The following is a 15053-nucleotide window of genomic DNA, read 5'->3' as shown; positions in this document are numbered from 1 at the left end:
ACATTTATTACATTTATCAAAATTCCGTTTTTTAAAGTTCCCCCTATTGAGGCATGTCACTGCTTACTTATAGTTAATTACCAGAAACTGTTTGAAATCCAAATTTTCAAAATCCCTCTGAATATTAAGATTATTGTCATTGAGGCAAATTTTTAGAAGAGTCTCTTTATTTAATCCTTAAACCGTCTTCGGAAATGCAATTTCATCAAATTTGATCTCCACACCCTATCACTCTGCCCATTGGAGGTGTTTGAATTCGGAGAGAAAAAATTAAACAAATGAATAAAAAAACTGAGCCCCTAAACTGAGCTGTAAAAGCAAGTGTCTAAGATTGGTTTATTTTCTTTTCCGTTAACACTTTTTGAAATTTTATGTGCCAGGCAACATAAAACTTGTATCCAAACTTCTAAATCATAACAAATAATCCTGTAGAGAAAAGAAGCTCAAAATTGACAATTAAAACAACACCTGGAGAATAATATTGGATAACAAATAATGCTCGTACATTGGTTTACATGGAAATAATGTGTAATTTATTGTTAAGATATCATTTGTTAAGATATTATCGGAATTTATATGTTAAGACATTCTCTCAAAGTTTTCTTCGGCCCAAACATGCTTAGACGCACAGCATAACAGCAAAAGCTTGGAAACAAGGATCTCTCCCTCCCCCCTCAAAAAATCAAAAATTTAACGGATTTAGGAATATTTCTCCATTTTTTCATATAATTTGCCATTTTTGGCTTTTCTCTGAACTTTTCTCCCACTTCCAAAATGTATTACTGCACACATCTCCCAATGGAATCCCCATTACCACAAACCTTACTTTCAGCAAAGGAAGCCAGATTCTGATGCCACAATGTGGTATATTCCCTAGATAGACAGTTTTCGACTCATTCTTTGTTTTATTATAAACTCGAAAACATTATAGTAGAGATGGGACAGAGCTTCCATTTGGTATGTTTTCAATCTCTTATAATTCAAATTTTCAAAGTTTTTATTTCAATTTCTTATATTATTTGCATTTAGTTTATCTAATTACCAAGTCACTTACACCAATTTTTGTTTTGAATTTATTTTATTTTAAAACAGAAAACAAAGAAGAGGATAAAGTATCATTTTTATTATTTTGTAGAGAACTATTGGAGTACAGTGGAGGAAACTCGTGGGGTACTTAAAATACAATTGATAATTCCGTAAAACGTCCTACTCCTATGACCAAATATTTTCGCAACCCCCTAGCAAATATGGCCTACACAAGATTGTACCTATTTAGTGCTAGTTTTATATAACTTTGTTTTTAAGTCCTTTTTGAGACCCAGGTCTTATGTATTAACGTCTTTTTCAGCTAAAATATCCTAGCGCACCATTTTTAATCCAATTTTTATTTTGAATTTGCTTTACTTGACAATAGAAAAGAAAAAGTGGACAAATTACACTTTTTTCTATTTTGTGGAGTAGCCTACTTCTTGAGTATTGTGGAGAAAACATCTAAAGTACTGGTTTCTAAAAAAGGGACACGTTTTGCAGATGAATGATAGCAGATTGCCAAAGGTCATTGGTTGGCAGAATGCCAACCATCTAGGGCCAAACGAAAAGCAAGTCATCCCCGAAAAGGGTGGAAAAGGTTGTAAAAGCATTTAAAGGAAAAAGGGACTTCTTGGGAGAGCGTAAAGAGGGAGGCTTTGAGTAGATTGGGATGGAAGAGGAGCGTGTATAGCTGTATTGGCCACGGGTGGCTTAGTACTGCAGTGAGTTGTTAGCAGAAGTGGCATTTTTAATTAGGGTGAAGTGTCCTAGCACCAGATATTTTTACAAGCCCCCTAGCAATAACCAGCTATACAAAATTGTATCTGCTTTGGGCTATATAGTAGCACAAAGCACTATATAGACTATATAAGACTATATAGTCTTATTTTTAAATCCTTTGTGAGACTCGGATCTTCTACTACAAGTACTTTTTCCCCGAAAATATCCTACCCCAAACATACACACAAGGCCCTTGCAAAAATGGACAACGCAAAGTTGCATCCACTTCGGGCTAATTTAATATACTTTTATTTTTAAATCCTTTGTAAGAATTGGGTCGTATACATATTAACATCTTTTCCCACGGAAATTACTAAACGCTATTAATTGCTTATCAATAAGTTTTTGGACTTCGGTCTATATGTTGAGAAACTAATAATGCTGGAAGTTTTTCTCCAGCACGTAGTTAAAGTTGTTACTCATGTTTCCTTAAAAATCCCCAGTAGAAGATTTACTACGGAGTCATTGAAGTGTACTATTTTGAAGTGACTCACTGAAGTGTGCTATGGTATCGTGCACTATGTACTAAATCCTATGTACGTATGTATCAATGCAAGGTCGTATCCAGGAGGGGGGTAGGGGATTGATCCCCCGCCTCCGAAATATTTCTCAACTCGTAAAAACGCAACAAAAATGAATATAAACAAATTTTGTTTGTGTTTTTTAAGTTTTTATGTAACCCCCCCCCCCCCAAAAAAAAAAATTCTGGATATGGTCTTGTATCTATGTGTGTGCGTGTGCTGAAATTATTTCAACCAAGTTTAAATTTTTATTAACTCTTTAGCGATGTATTTTATCACCCGGAACTGATTACAGTTGAAAACAATAAACACTTAACTGCAATCAGTAAGTGCTGCAATTTTAAAAAGGCGCCGCAACAGAAAATTTTGCCCAAAAGCTTAATAGCTCTGTTATTTTTGATTTGCCAGAAGTTTAAACATATTTCCATAAATACAACATGAAATAGCATCTTATTGTGATTTTAAATAAACATTTCTATTAAACATAAACCTATATAATAGTTATCATCCCTGAGTCATTTTTAGATGAGGAATTTTTAGACACTCTATTTCAAAAGACGTTTTAAACTCTCAGTGACCAAGAGCTGTAGTTTCCTCTTAACCTGGTAGTGGATATTGTTGCAACCATGATAATACTTAAATACCTACAGTGAGAAGTTTTCAATTTAAGTAATTATAAAAATTAATGAGAATAGTAAGCATGATGTCATAAGGATTTCCCAATAAAGAATATACAACATAATACTGACACTGAAATGACAAGGCTAGGTTGGACATGACAGACAAATAATTATAGATCCCATCGTGATGCTTAGCTTATCGGCATTCAGGTAGTTTCAATAATAGCCTATATTGCAAGCATATAACACCAAAAGATTGCATATAGCTTAAAATACCTTAATGTTAGTTAATGAAATTTGTAAATAGCCCTGTAGTCACTAAACAGCTGTTCCTGTTCCTGGATTCTTCATTGGCGAAGGAAAATGTTTTACGTTAAATTTTTAGGTACTTTTTTGGCGCCCTCTTATCCTGTTTTTTTCTTTTTTAACCGTTATTTTAGAACAATTATTGGGACCTTTGTCACATTGCCCCCCCCCCAAGATTTTGTTCAATAGAGCCCTTGCCAAATTGGGTCTCCCCCAAGATTCTGATCTAGATCCACCCCTGCTAAGGACACAAAAAAAAATATTGTTTGAGCTCTTACAACCCAATACACAGGGAGGCATCCAGAATTTATTTTTCGGGGGGGGGGGAGTTGCAAAAAAACTTTCAAAATGCATTCAAAATTGGGTTATAATTAATTTTTTTTACGTTTTTACGAGTCTGAAATTTATTTTTTTTTTGGGGGGGGGGAGGGGGTTAAAAACCTACTAACCCCCACCCCCTGGATACGGGCTTGCCTATAGGCCTACATATTAAAAAAAAAAAAAATCGACGATTCAACTTTTAACAAAAAAGACAGTGCAACCTGTGCCATGAAAATGGTGGTTGATGGTTTACAGCATGAATTTATAGAACGTATTTTTAACAAAGAAGTTTTTAGTTTTATTTTTGATGTTTTTAGGGGTGAGAATATAGAGATGGTGAGTTTAAATAATAAGGAAAAAATTTTGAAGTTAGATTTTGAAAGAAAAGGTGATGAAAAGAGGCAGAAAGGAATGTTATTAATTGTGATATGGGCATGTACCCATATTTGGAAGATGAGGAAAAAGAAAAAAAAGAGTTGAGTTAGAAAGATTTAAAGGAGTAGTTAGGGGGAAAGTAGAGCTTTTGAGAAAGAATAGAAAATGGAAAGAAAGAATTGGTGAAGAGTGGATACAGATACAGGGTTTGGTAAATAGTTGATTTTTTTTTTTTAAGGCAATCAAATAAAGTATGAATTTTATTTGGAAGTTTAAAGTTTATGGGTAATTTGTTAGAATTTTTGAACCCTTCTTCCTAAATAAGTATTGCGTTGTTTAAGTGTATGTTTTATGTTTGTTGAGGTTTTTGTAATGGAAGAACGGTTCAAATTGTATTTTTTTTTTCATTATTAGTTTTTTTTATGGAAGCTTGAAGGGGTAATATAAAGTTTGGATTGTATTTGAAGCCACCGCCAAAGGATTCTCCTAAGGAGGGGGAGCATCCGATAAGCGGTACGTGCGTTGTGTTTGGTTTGTTTTTATTTGTGTTGCAGTATCCCCCAGAGAGTAACCTGTTGTATTTGATTGCCTTAATTCATTTTAAGTTGGTAAAAAGTTTTTTTTTTTTTTTTGTTTTTTTGTTTTTTTTTTTTGGAAAAGGAGTTTATAGTTAGGATGATGAAAATGTTATATTGGATTAATTTAGTTTTTTTTATTTTAGAGGTATAAAGGAGGAATAAATAGAGGAAGAGAAGTTTTTTGGTGATAGTAATTGGTTGAATTTTGTAATTTTGTTGAATTTATTTTTTAATAAGAAAAAAATGAAGATGAAGGGTAAAAGGGTAAAAGAGGAAAAAGGAATAAATAAAAAGGGGAAAAAAAACATAGGATAAAAATACAGAAAATGATAATGAAGGCTAATGCTCCTTATTGAAAATTTTGATCATGTTAAATATTTATAGTAGAAAAAAAAGAAAAAAAAGAAGAAAGTGTTTTATAGCAGTGGGCGCCAGATTAAAGAAAAGAAAAGTGGGTGAACAATTAACCAGAAAAAAGAGCCGAAAAAAATAAGGCACAAACCACATTAAGATGGTGTAACTTTCTTTTGAAATTGCAGTTGCATTTGGGAATAAAGATATTGTTAATTTTTGAATTTTAAGGAAGAGAAGCGTTGTCATATTTAACTAACTAGTTTTGCTTATTTATTTCCAAGGTTTAATGTGCAATGCAGGAAAAAAAATATGTGATTTTGCCCTAAAAACTTCGTAATTTCCAAAGAAGCAAAATAAAAATCTTATAAAACTACGGTGTTCAGGAATGAATAAACCCAAGATGGGTCTAGGCGGTTGCTTCGTTGGGGAGAGGCAAGGAGGGGGGCAGTTGCGTCCCAAGATTTGGAGACAAAAATAATTGTATAGCCCTTGCCCCTCGACTCTCCAGATGTAGACCCCTCTTGTCCTCCCAATAAAAATGCTGGAGCTACGCCCCTGGGTCTAGGGGTGACCAGATTTCTTGGAATTGATGAACAGAAACGTCTTCATGTTATACAATTTTTATATTTCTAAATTTATTTTTAGATCAGGGTTTTAAATATGTTTCTTAGAGTTTGAAATTTGTAGGTTAGGGTTTGAAATTTGTAGGCATATTTCAGGGGATTGAGGAACAAATACGTCTTAATGTTAGCGAATATTTTTAGATGAGGGTTCTTTCTTTTCTCCAGTCATTAAAAATGTGTTTAAGTAAGTAAAACCTCCCTGTATATGCACTTTTAAAAATTTAGCATTTTTAAGCATTATGTAATTATACTTAACTAACATGTCTTCGCTTTTTTTTGGAAGTTTAAACAATATACTATTTTCACATCTTTATGGATTAATGTATCTTATTCTTAGTTAAACAAACATATTTTTTGGATAGATATTCAAAAGAATTTTTCTGTATTGATTTGTTTAAAAAATCAGAGAACTCAAACTTGCAATCATATACATTAGACAAAATTCACATCTTGTTCTGTTTTTTTTCGTCTGACGAACTTGAGTCGTTATTCACAATCTAGCTCAAGTATGGAGACTTTCCTTAATAAATGACATATTTAAGAATGAGATCAATTACTTTTTACTTCCTTTACTCTCCACGGTATATTTCTATCCTGTAATTAATTCTTCGTACTTATAAAAATAAAGGAAGTCCCAGTTGAAGATTTATGATTAATATTTACTCTGATTGCATATTTAATTTTTTTTTGTTTTTTTTTTATAGTTATGATGAGCGCTTTAAATTTCGGTGACAAAGGATAGTTCGCTAAAATTTTTTAGAAAAAAAAACACTCACATCTTTTTTCCATCCAAGTCGAAATGGCTCTGGCTTAGCTTTGATGTGGCACTCAAAATAAACATCGTCTCCTTCTTTGATATCATTTGGATCCAGGCTTCTTCCAAGCGTAGCAATTAGTTCTGGAGCATCTGGAAAAAAGAAAACCTTAAAAAAAGTTTTCTTCTATTAAAACAAATACAAAAATGGAAAACAGTTTATTAGGAATTGAAACTTTATGGAATGGTAAAGACTGGTGCTTTAGAGAGACTGGGATATCGGTGAAATGGAAGAGAAATATAATTTATTTTCCCCTGCTTAACATAGCATGAAAAATGCCAAGGTGAATTGTTTGTGCCAATGTTTTCATTAGTGAAATAAGTGGTCATTAGTGAAAAACTTGTTAAGAATCTGGTAGTTACGCGAGAAGGGAAGTTTCGTTAATGCTAATGAAATAAAACAAAATAGGATAAAAATATAATAGTTCAGAAACAAATTTGGGCTATATATTTGCTCATTAGGGGGTGGGAGGCGCAAAATAGGTTGATCCAATAAAAAAAAATTTAGGGGGGAGGGGCGCAAAATAGGTTGATCTGATAAACTTGCGTTAGGAGCAAGTTTAATTAACGCAAACTTGAGTTAATTAAGTAAATCACACTACTTTAGACTACGCTAGGGGGGCGCGCCCCTTCGCTCCCCTGGATCCGCCACTGGGGACAAAGCATAGCATATATTAAATACGTAACCTAGCCTAACCTAGGTACATTTTTGCCCCTTCAACCCCAAAAAACTAAAAGTTTAAATCTTTGTCTCGGAGTGAACAACACTTCACAAGGCAGAGAAAACCTATTTTTCGAGTAGCATCTCGGTCTTTCTCGGTGCAGTCTTTCTCACATGACTACCGGATTCTTAACAAGTACCAAAAAAGTTTTTGTACTTGTCTATTATACAAGAAATACTCGAGAACTTGTGACGCGAACATGAGACAAAAATCTGCCAAGCAACTTTTTTAACCAGCCAATTGCTTCGGAAAATACATTATAGCTATAGTTTAATTAAATATGTAGTTGATAATTTGGTTAGTTTAGGTTACGTATTTAATATAATGCGCTCTGGGTGGCCCCCTTCATTAATTCTTTGTGGTAGTTTTCATAATTTTGTTACTAAAGTATTGTATTTTCATTATATTTTGTTTTATTTCATTAGCATTAACCAAACTTCACTTCTCGAGTGTTTCTTGTATAAATAGACAAGTGCCCTAATTCTCACCCCCTCTCCCACCTACAAATACATCAGTTGCATAAGTTTCAGAGTCCTTACTCATTCAGAAAGGTAGTTTTCTTCTATTTTCGTTACTTCAGAACAAGCCAAGTGGCAATGAAATTTATTCCGATTGATTCCTCCAATATGTCATCTAATCACAGTCAAAGAATTTACCACAAATAGTATTATTAACATTTCATATAGCCCTTTAGAACCTTATTGAAGGAATTATTATGTGCGGTATACCTTTCTGTCATGAATCTTTCATATAGCTGATGTGTGAATAATTAAAGCCGCGCACCTCTCATTAGCCCCTGTCATTTCATGTTAGACAACCCCACAAGCTGACGGCATATTATTATATTATTCTCTAGGCATTTGATGCCAGTCTTTATTAAAATTTCAAAAATGACAAGCGAAAGGGGAGCATTCATAAAGCGATTTCTAAGATTTTTTTGATTGCTTCAAGATTGAAGTTTTCAGGGCAGTATCATATTTTAATCAGCGTTGCCACAATGATGCATGAAGGCAAATAAGCAAAATTAATTAATTAAAGTTAACAACGCTTTCTTCCGTGAAATATTAAAATTTAACAACCTATTGATCCCCAAAGACAACTATATAATTAAAGGAAAGCAACCCCTTCTTAAGCTATATGGTGCCAAATGTTTTGAACTTATTTCTTGCTGGTTTTCTACCCACTTCTCCTTTTTTTAACTTGGCACCCGCTAATACCAAATGTGTATAACTGCAGTTAATACTTTCTTAGACCACACTAGCTATACATGACATATGAAGCTAAGAGAGGAAAGGAAATAATAAATGAAAAATAAAACCAAAAAAGGGCGAGAAAACGAGAATTTTGTCAGCTAGTGGCAAAAACATGAAGACGAAAAACAAACAAATATTTCGACAAGGACCTCCGCCAAGTCGTCCTCGGTGCTAAACAAAAAAGAAAAGAAAACAATTTTTCATTTATTATTTCCTTTTCTCTCTTAGCTTCATATGATAACTGCAGTTAAAGTTCTATTTAATTAATGCCATTTTTCTCGAGTTTCTTAACGATATATAAGGTCCACTTAACAAATTAAAACAATTGGATATTATTTTCACAGTCTTTGGTGCCTCAAAATTTTTGATATTGATGAATTGGAAGGGCATAAAACATAGGAAGAAAGATTCTTCCTTTCGCCTGGGAACAGAAACAAGTTATTTAAGGGCTACTCACACAGTACATCAATTATCCAGGAATCTTTGAGACTGGAATCAGTCAAAGCTGTGTTTTCGGCATGGCACTGTAACGCTTTTCCGTCATCTGATATTGTTGGAATGAACGTTAGCTGACTGGTTGTCACATTTCCGTCGTCGTAGATCTGAAAAGGATGTCGTTTGCTTAGCCGGAGTTCACAAGGTTAAAGGAATACAGATTTTTCTAAGATCAAAGGATTCCATTTCAAAAGAAACTTATCTAGTGAAAATTGGCTATCAATAGATTTTATCTCCCGTAGCCTCCATTTCAGAGCGGCATAAAAATCGGTTAGTTTGACTGCATTTATCAATAGGGTTAAAACTAGTTGTAAAAATGCTTTTATTTGATATAACACCGGTAAATAAGAAATATTTCAAGATATAGTAACATCCTATATACGAAGTTACTTCAGAAAAGGAGGAGATCGGATTTGGGTCAAGAGTTATTCCAAAGTCGACTAAAACTCAAGCTGACATAGCATCCTAATCAAATTCCTGTTAATTACCATAGAACGTTTTCTATTGAGTATGTATGGTTTGATAAATACCCAATTTTCTAACCGGAAGGCATTCCTTTTCAAGGGAAGCTCTTTTACTGATAACTGCCAATCAAAATTTGCTATCAGTTCGACTATGCTTAGTAACAGTGTTAAAATGAATTACCAAATGCTACTCATTTATATATCACCTGAAAAACGGGAATAATTTCAAGTTATAGCAGTACTATGAAGTTAATTTCAGAAACAGGGCAAAATGTAAAGACGGTTATGGGTCGAGTCAACTTGAATCCGAGCCAAGATGAACCAAGCTCAAGAAGACACGTAGACCTAGTATAACCTGTTATGTTGACTTTAACTATCACAGAACTTCATTGGTTCTGTAAATATGAATTCATAGTTACCAAACTGTAAAAAAGAAACACAAATACTTTATATATACCAGTTTTGACCATGGGATTTTAATAGCTTAAATTTTGCGTGTCTTTCCTTTTTGTTGCGATAATTATTTTATTGATGTATGTATGTATGTATGTATTTCCAAAAAACATCGGGCCATAGGAAAAAAAAACAGAACATAAACATAACAAAACCAACAAGAAAAAAAATAAATTAAAAAGATTAAAAAGATGTCGTGAAAGATGTATCTCCTTATAAATAATTTCGTAAAGATTCGTATATAAGTACGTTTTTTCTTTTTAATTTATTTGAACAGAACTTAAACATAACAAAACCAACAATAAAAAAATAAAATAAAAAGAAAAAACATACTTATTTAAGGATGCTGAAAGAACTTATCAATGCAATTCGACATATGAAAATTGGAAAGTTTTTTTTTATATTTTATTAAACGCTCTTCCTATAAATGAGGCTCCTTGAACATTCAAAGCAAAAAAGGAAGATGATAAATCCACCTCTGTTACAAGATACCCTGCATTAGATAACACAGTCACAAAAACAAAACGGTGCCGGATCCACAATTAATCGATTTGAAAATATGCTAATTTGGAAAATTCAATGCGCAACCACTGCGGTAAAGTACCCAAATAGCACAAATGCACCCTGTCTGGTTATACTTTAACCCATTTGGGCATTTTCCAAGACTCGTTACACAGTTTGTTCACAATAAATCCTCAGAGCATAGTCGCATCCAAGATTTTTTTTTTCCAGGGGTTGTTTTACAAAAGGATTGTTTTCCAGGTTTTTTTTTCCAAAATAAACTTTAAAAAAACGCACTCATTTTAGTTACGTTTTTACGCATCAGAAAATCATTTAGGGGGGTCAAACAGACAACCCACCTACCCTCCTGGACAAGACCTTGTCTCAGAGTGAGTTATTTTTTTTTAGTGAATACGGTTTTTACATCTATTTTCATGTTCAAGGTCTTTAGTGATGGCTTCCAGTATTTTGTACCTTTTGTGAGTCTTTAATATATTTATTTCGATCAAACACTCTTTCTGAGAAGCCTCAGGCTATTTTTGAAATTCCCATTAATTTGTTTTCGAAACTAACCTTTACGATTATGATTAATCGAAACAGTAGTAACCATTCCTGAATCACCTTCAAATGGTGATTCCTTCTCACTAAACAGCTTTTTTTGTATAAACACTTTTTTGAATTTTCGGTTACTATGGGCTAGAGTTCGTGTTTTAATAGGTTACATCTTAAACTGCAACTACGATTAACGGACAAACTATTGCTGAAATATCAGAGTTCTGAGTTATACGACTTTATAAGCAAACTGTCAAAAAAAGCCTTTCGGATGACCAAGGCAGTATCCAGGGGAAAGGGTTAAGGGTTCTAAAGTTCCTCCCCGAAATGTTTATCCGACTTGTAAAAACATAAAAAATGCATATAAATACATTTTTACAAACGTTTTTTAAAGTTTCATTTTGTATCCTCCCTCCCCCCCAAAAAGAGGTACTTGTGCAGTATACGGGCACCGCGAAAGAAGTCAAGTTTGGTTAATGCTAATGAAATAAAATAGGATGAATATATAATAGTTTAGAAACAAATTTGGGCTATATATTTGCACATTAAGGGGGGGGGGTAAATTATAGCATATATTAAATACGTAACCTAACATAACCTAGGTATCTCCCCCCCTAAGCCCCAAAAAACAGTCGTTTAAATATTGTAAACTCCATGAGAAACAACGCTATGCAATCAATTTAGGTCTTACAAATAGCCGTCTGACGCGTTTTGTCGGATGACTGTAGCATTTCCCGTTTGACATTCCACATACAGTATATAGCGGTGCCCGCATAATGCATAAGTGCAAAACAATCCCCCCCCCCCCCCCGAAAAAAAATCCTGGATACAGCCCTGCCAACGACAGATATGAAAAAGAAAAATCGTAAGATATCGTAAATCGTAAGATATCGTAAAATCGTAAGATAAAAAAAATCCTGGATACAGCCCTGCCAACGACATATATGAAAAATCGTAAGGTATATTGTTCTATGAGGAGTGAAACATTTTATCTCCTTTCCTCAAAATTTTAGGTTCACTTACACCTTCCTGAAACAAACAAAATCTAGGAAGTTCCAACTCGATCCCAGATCCCTGAGACAAAAATATTATGCCTAGACCACAGTTTATATAATTATCCAGTAAGTTTACCACAGATGATTTCCGGCTCTTCATTCTCGGTGCGAACAAAAAGCTCCACCCACTTATTTGTGCACTTATTGTCCACTTATTGGTTGAGCCGGCCAAGTGATTTTGTCAGTACTTGTTCCGTAGGTGATTATTCTTTGTCTACCCGTGAAAAGATCTAATGCCGCTTATGTTTATAGGTTCTCTGGAGCACTCGCGCCTCGGTCCGGGTTTTTATAATGGGTGAGATAGGAAAAGATCATACTGCTAATTATATAAACTGTGGCCTAGACTTAGTCATCTTTAGATGAAACCTGATGAGAGTATCTATCTGGGAAAACACGGACTACAATACAGATTACCTATTGGCTGGCTCCCATTTACCGACACTGTCAATCACAGTATAAAGATATAGTTTATATACTGTGCCTATAATTTATATACTGTGCTGTCAATTATATATAGGAAGATCATTCTAAATATTCTATCTTTTTCTGTTTTGGTTTCCTAGGACTTTATTTTCTTTCAATTTGATGTACGGTATCATTAATATTGCCTTTTATTTTGACAAAAATAGTCCATCTTTTTACCTTTCCGTTCACTTTCATGCGCTTAGTACGTTTGTCAAAGACGCCTTCCATCTAAGTAGCCAGCACATACAGAGATAACGAACGTTGAAATTATGCCTTAACTAAAGTCTCTAAGAAGTCTGTAAAGGGTTAAAAGTAGTTTTTTTTTTTTGCATGTTTCAAAAATGATTTTTCCGTCATTTGCTCCCAATAAGAACATTCTTAGCGCTTGTTGGACCCAGTAGCGTAATTTTGTCAAAATCCCGAGGGGAGGGATAAAGCTGGAGCTAATTTCCCCAAATCAAGTGAAAATGACAGAGAAAACTGAAAAATGAGCCATATTATACCAAAAAGGTAAAAATACATTAAAGAAGACTGACCCGTTTCTGAGGATGCTTGAATTAGGCTGGGAGAGGCATTTGCCTACTGCCCCATAGCAAATTAAGCCCCTGGCTGAACCCTCCCAAAAAAGATAGTATCTCTGGTCTTAAGGTTCAGTTGCAAATTTGCTAATCTTAATGCCTGCAATTATTTTTTAAAACGTTCCTAAAAGTATATTGAATATTTTGCTTGATTCAGAACAGTTGGACATTTAGTGCTTGGCTTATGCATTATATCTTACACATACCACTATAGACTGTACAGGGAAATACTAAAGGAAACCAGTCAAACGGGTATTTGTAATTGATAAATGGATCGCAAAGCGTGGTTTCTAAGAGCGTCTATAATATGTAAAGTGTTGTTTAGGGGGGGGGATACCTAGGTTACGTTACGTCACGTACTTAATATATGCTATTCTTTAACCCCCCCCCCTAATGTACAAATATATAGCCCAAATTTGTTTCTAAACTATTATATTTTCATCCTATTTTATTTTATTTCATTAGCATTAACCAAACTTGACTTCTTTCGTGTGTAAGATATAATGCATAAGTACCCTTGGCTGTTATGATGAAAACGTGGGTTCTGCCTACAGACAGCAAAACAAATAAATAAAAGAGTCACGAAAGAAGAAACACTAAATATTTGAAACCTGACAGGAGCTATCTCACTCATTGACAAGTATAAATGAAGATAAACTGCTAATGATGAAAAAGACACTCATCTACTTTTGAAAACAACTAACTGAGACGACTAACTGAGGAATGCTTTCTTAAGCCCAGTGCTGATTGAACTGTATGTTCCACTTACAGAAGCAAAGTTCTGACGCTGTTCCAGGCTGAAACTTCCGATTGAATGCGACATTAAGAATAAATAAAGTAAAGAGTCAGAGAGACAAAAGAGTAACAAATAAGAAACAAAAATATATTTAAAGTTTGACAGGACTTATAAATATCTTGCTGATAAAGATAAATAAAAGACGAATTTTGTCTACTTTTGAATACAAAGTATTTGTCAACTAACAGAGTGCTTTTTTAAGCTCCGTGCTGATCGAATAGTACGTGCGTCTAGTACCTCGTCCTGAAAGATAATGTTGCATACTGTTAAGCAAACACAACCAAGGTAAGTTCAAACAACCGAAATTTTATTCCTCTGTCCGATTGAAATGTATATTTTCTGAAATTTTACTATCTAGATATTATAAATACACACACACACACACACACTTATATATATATATATATATATATATATATATATATATATATATATATATATATATATATATATATATATATATATATATATATATATATATATATATATATATATATATATATATATATATATATATATATATATATATATATAAAGAGTTAGAAGCACAATATTTCCGGTGAAGTGAAACACGGGAGTTTTTAACTATCTTGACAACGATTTTGCGGTCGAAAAAGCAAAATTTTAAATCTGGCCGAAATTGAACGAACAAAACATTCACCCATATGATTAGACTTTTTTTCGTCGGGTCGGAATACAATCTGGCTTTAGATTAGACTAGATCAATTTGTTACAAACAAAAATTAAAAAATTATGATAAGAAGACGTAAAAAGTCTTGACGTTGGGTGCCAACAGTTAAAATACACACAACCTTTAAACCAACATACTGAGAATTACCACAAAGGAAGAAAATCATAGAAAAAAAGAAACCAAAAGACCCATCAAAAAAGGCAAGGCAAAAAAAAAATTAATACCAATAATAGTAAAACACGCTTTAAACGAAAAGTAAACAAATTAAAAGTAGGCTGTATATTCCAGTGTCGTGTAATAAATAAATAAAAATAAAATTACAATCCATCTTTGAACCATGATATCCTCTCCAACAAAATAATTTCAGTAAATTTTATATAACTGCTGATTTTTCATATCCAGGTCCAGCAAGACTTCCTTGCCTAAACACTTACAGGGGCGTCAATCTACAGAAATTGGGGTAGGGAGAGAAATTTTATTTTTCGAAATATCGGGGTGGGGGACAATTTGGTTGTTTTATCGTTTTTTTAATGAAAATACCGAATAAAAAGGTATGTTCTCTAAGATCTTATGGAGTGGGCACAAATACCCAGCGGGCGATGACCCCCTGCGACCCTCCCCCCATCACATTGAAGGGCCTGTCTCATCATGCGTTGCGCTCGTGTGCTTACCTAGACATTAATCTAGACAATGATGGAAGTCAAGCT

The 15053-nt window shown here is 33.7% G+C and overlaps 1 protein-coding gene across 1 annotated transcript in view; it reads right to left on the bottom strand.

Moving 5' to 3' along the window:
- Nucleotides 1-15053, bottom strand: part of LOC148951571 (adhesion molecule nephrin-like) — a 286912-nt gene that overhangs the window by 68654 nt on the left and 203205 nt on the right. The window contains exons 7-8 of the mRNA XM_089091200.1: nt 8754-8898; nt 6284-6414 (exon numbers count right to left, since the gene is read on the bottom strand). Of these exons, the coding sequence (XP_088947326.1) occupies nt 6284-6414; nt 8754-8898 (276 nt within the window). The remainder of the gene's footprint in view (nt 1-6283; nt 6415-8753; nt 8899-15053) is intronic.

This window comes from Artemia sp. Qi Xiang Cuo, chromosome 6, assembly GCF_049724085.1.
Source record: "Artemia sp. Qi Xiang Cuo chromosome 6, ASM4972408v1, whole genome shotgun sequence".
Taxonomy (NCBI): Eukaryota; Metazoa; Arthropoda; class Branchiopoda; order Anostraca; family Artemiidae; genus Artemia; species Artemia sp. Qi Xiang Cuo.
This window is presented reverse-complemented; position numbering and strand designations above follow the sequence as displayed.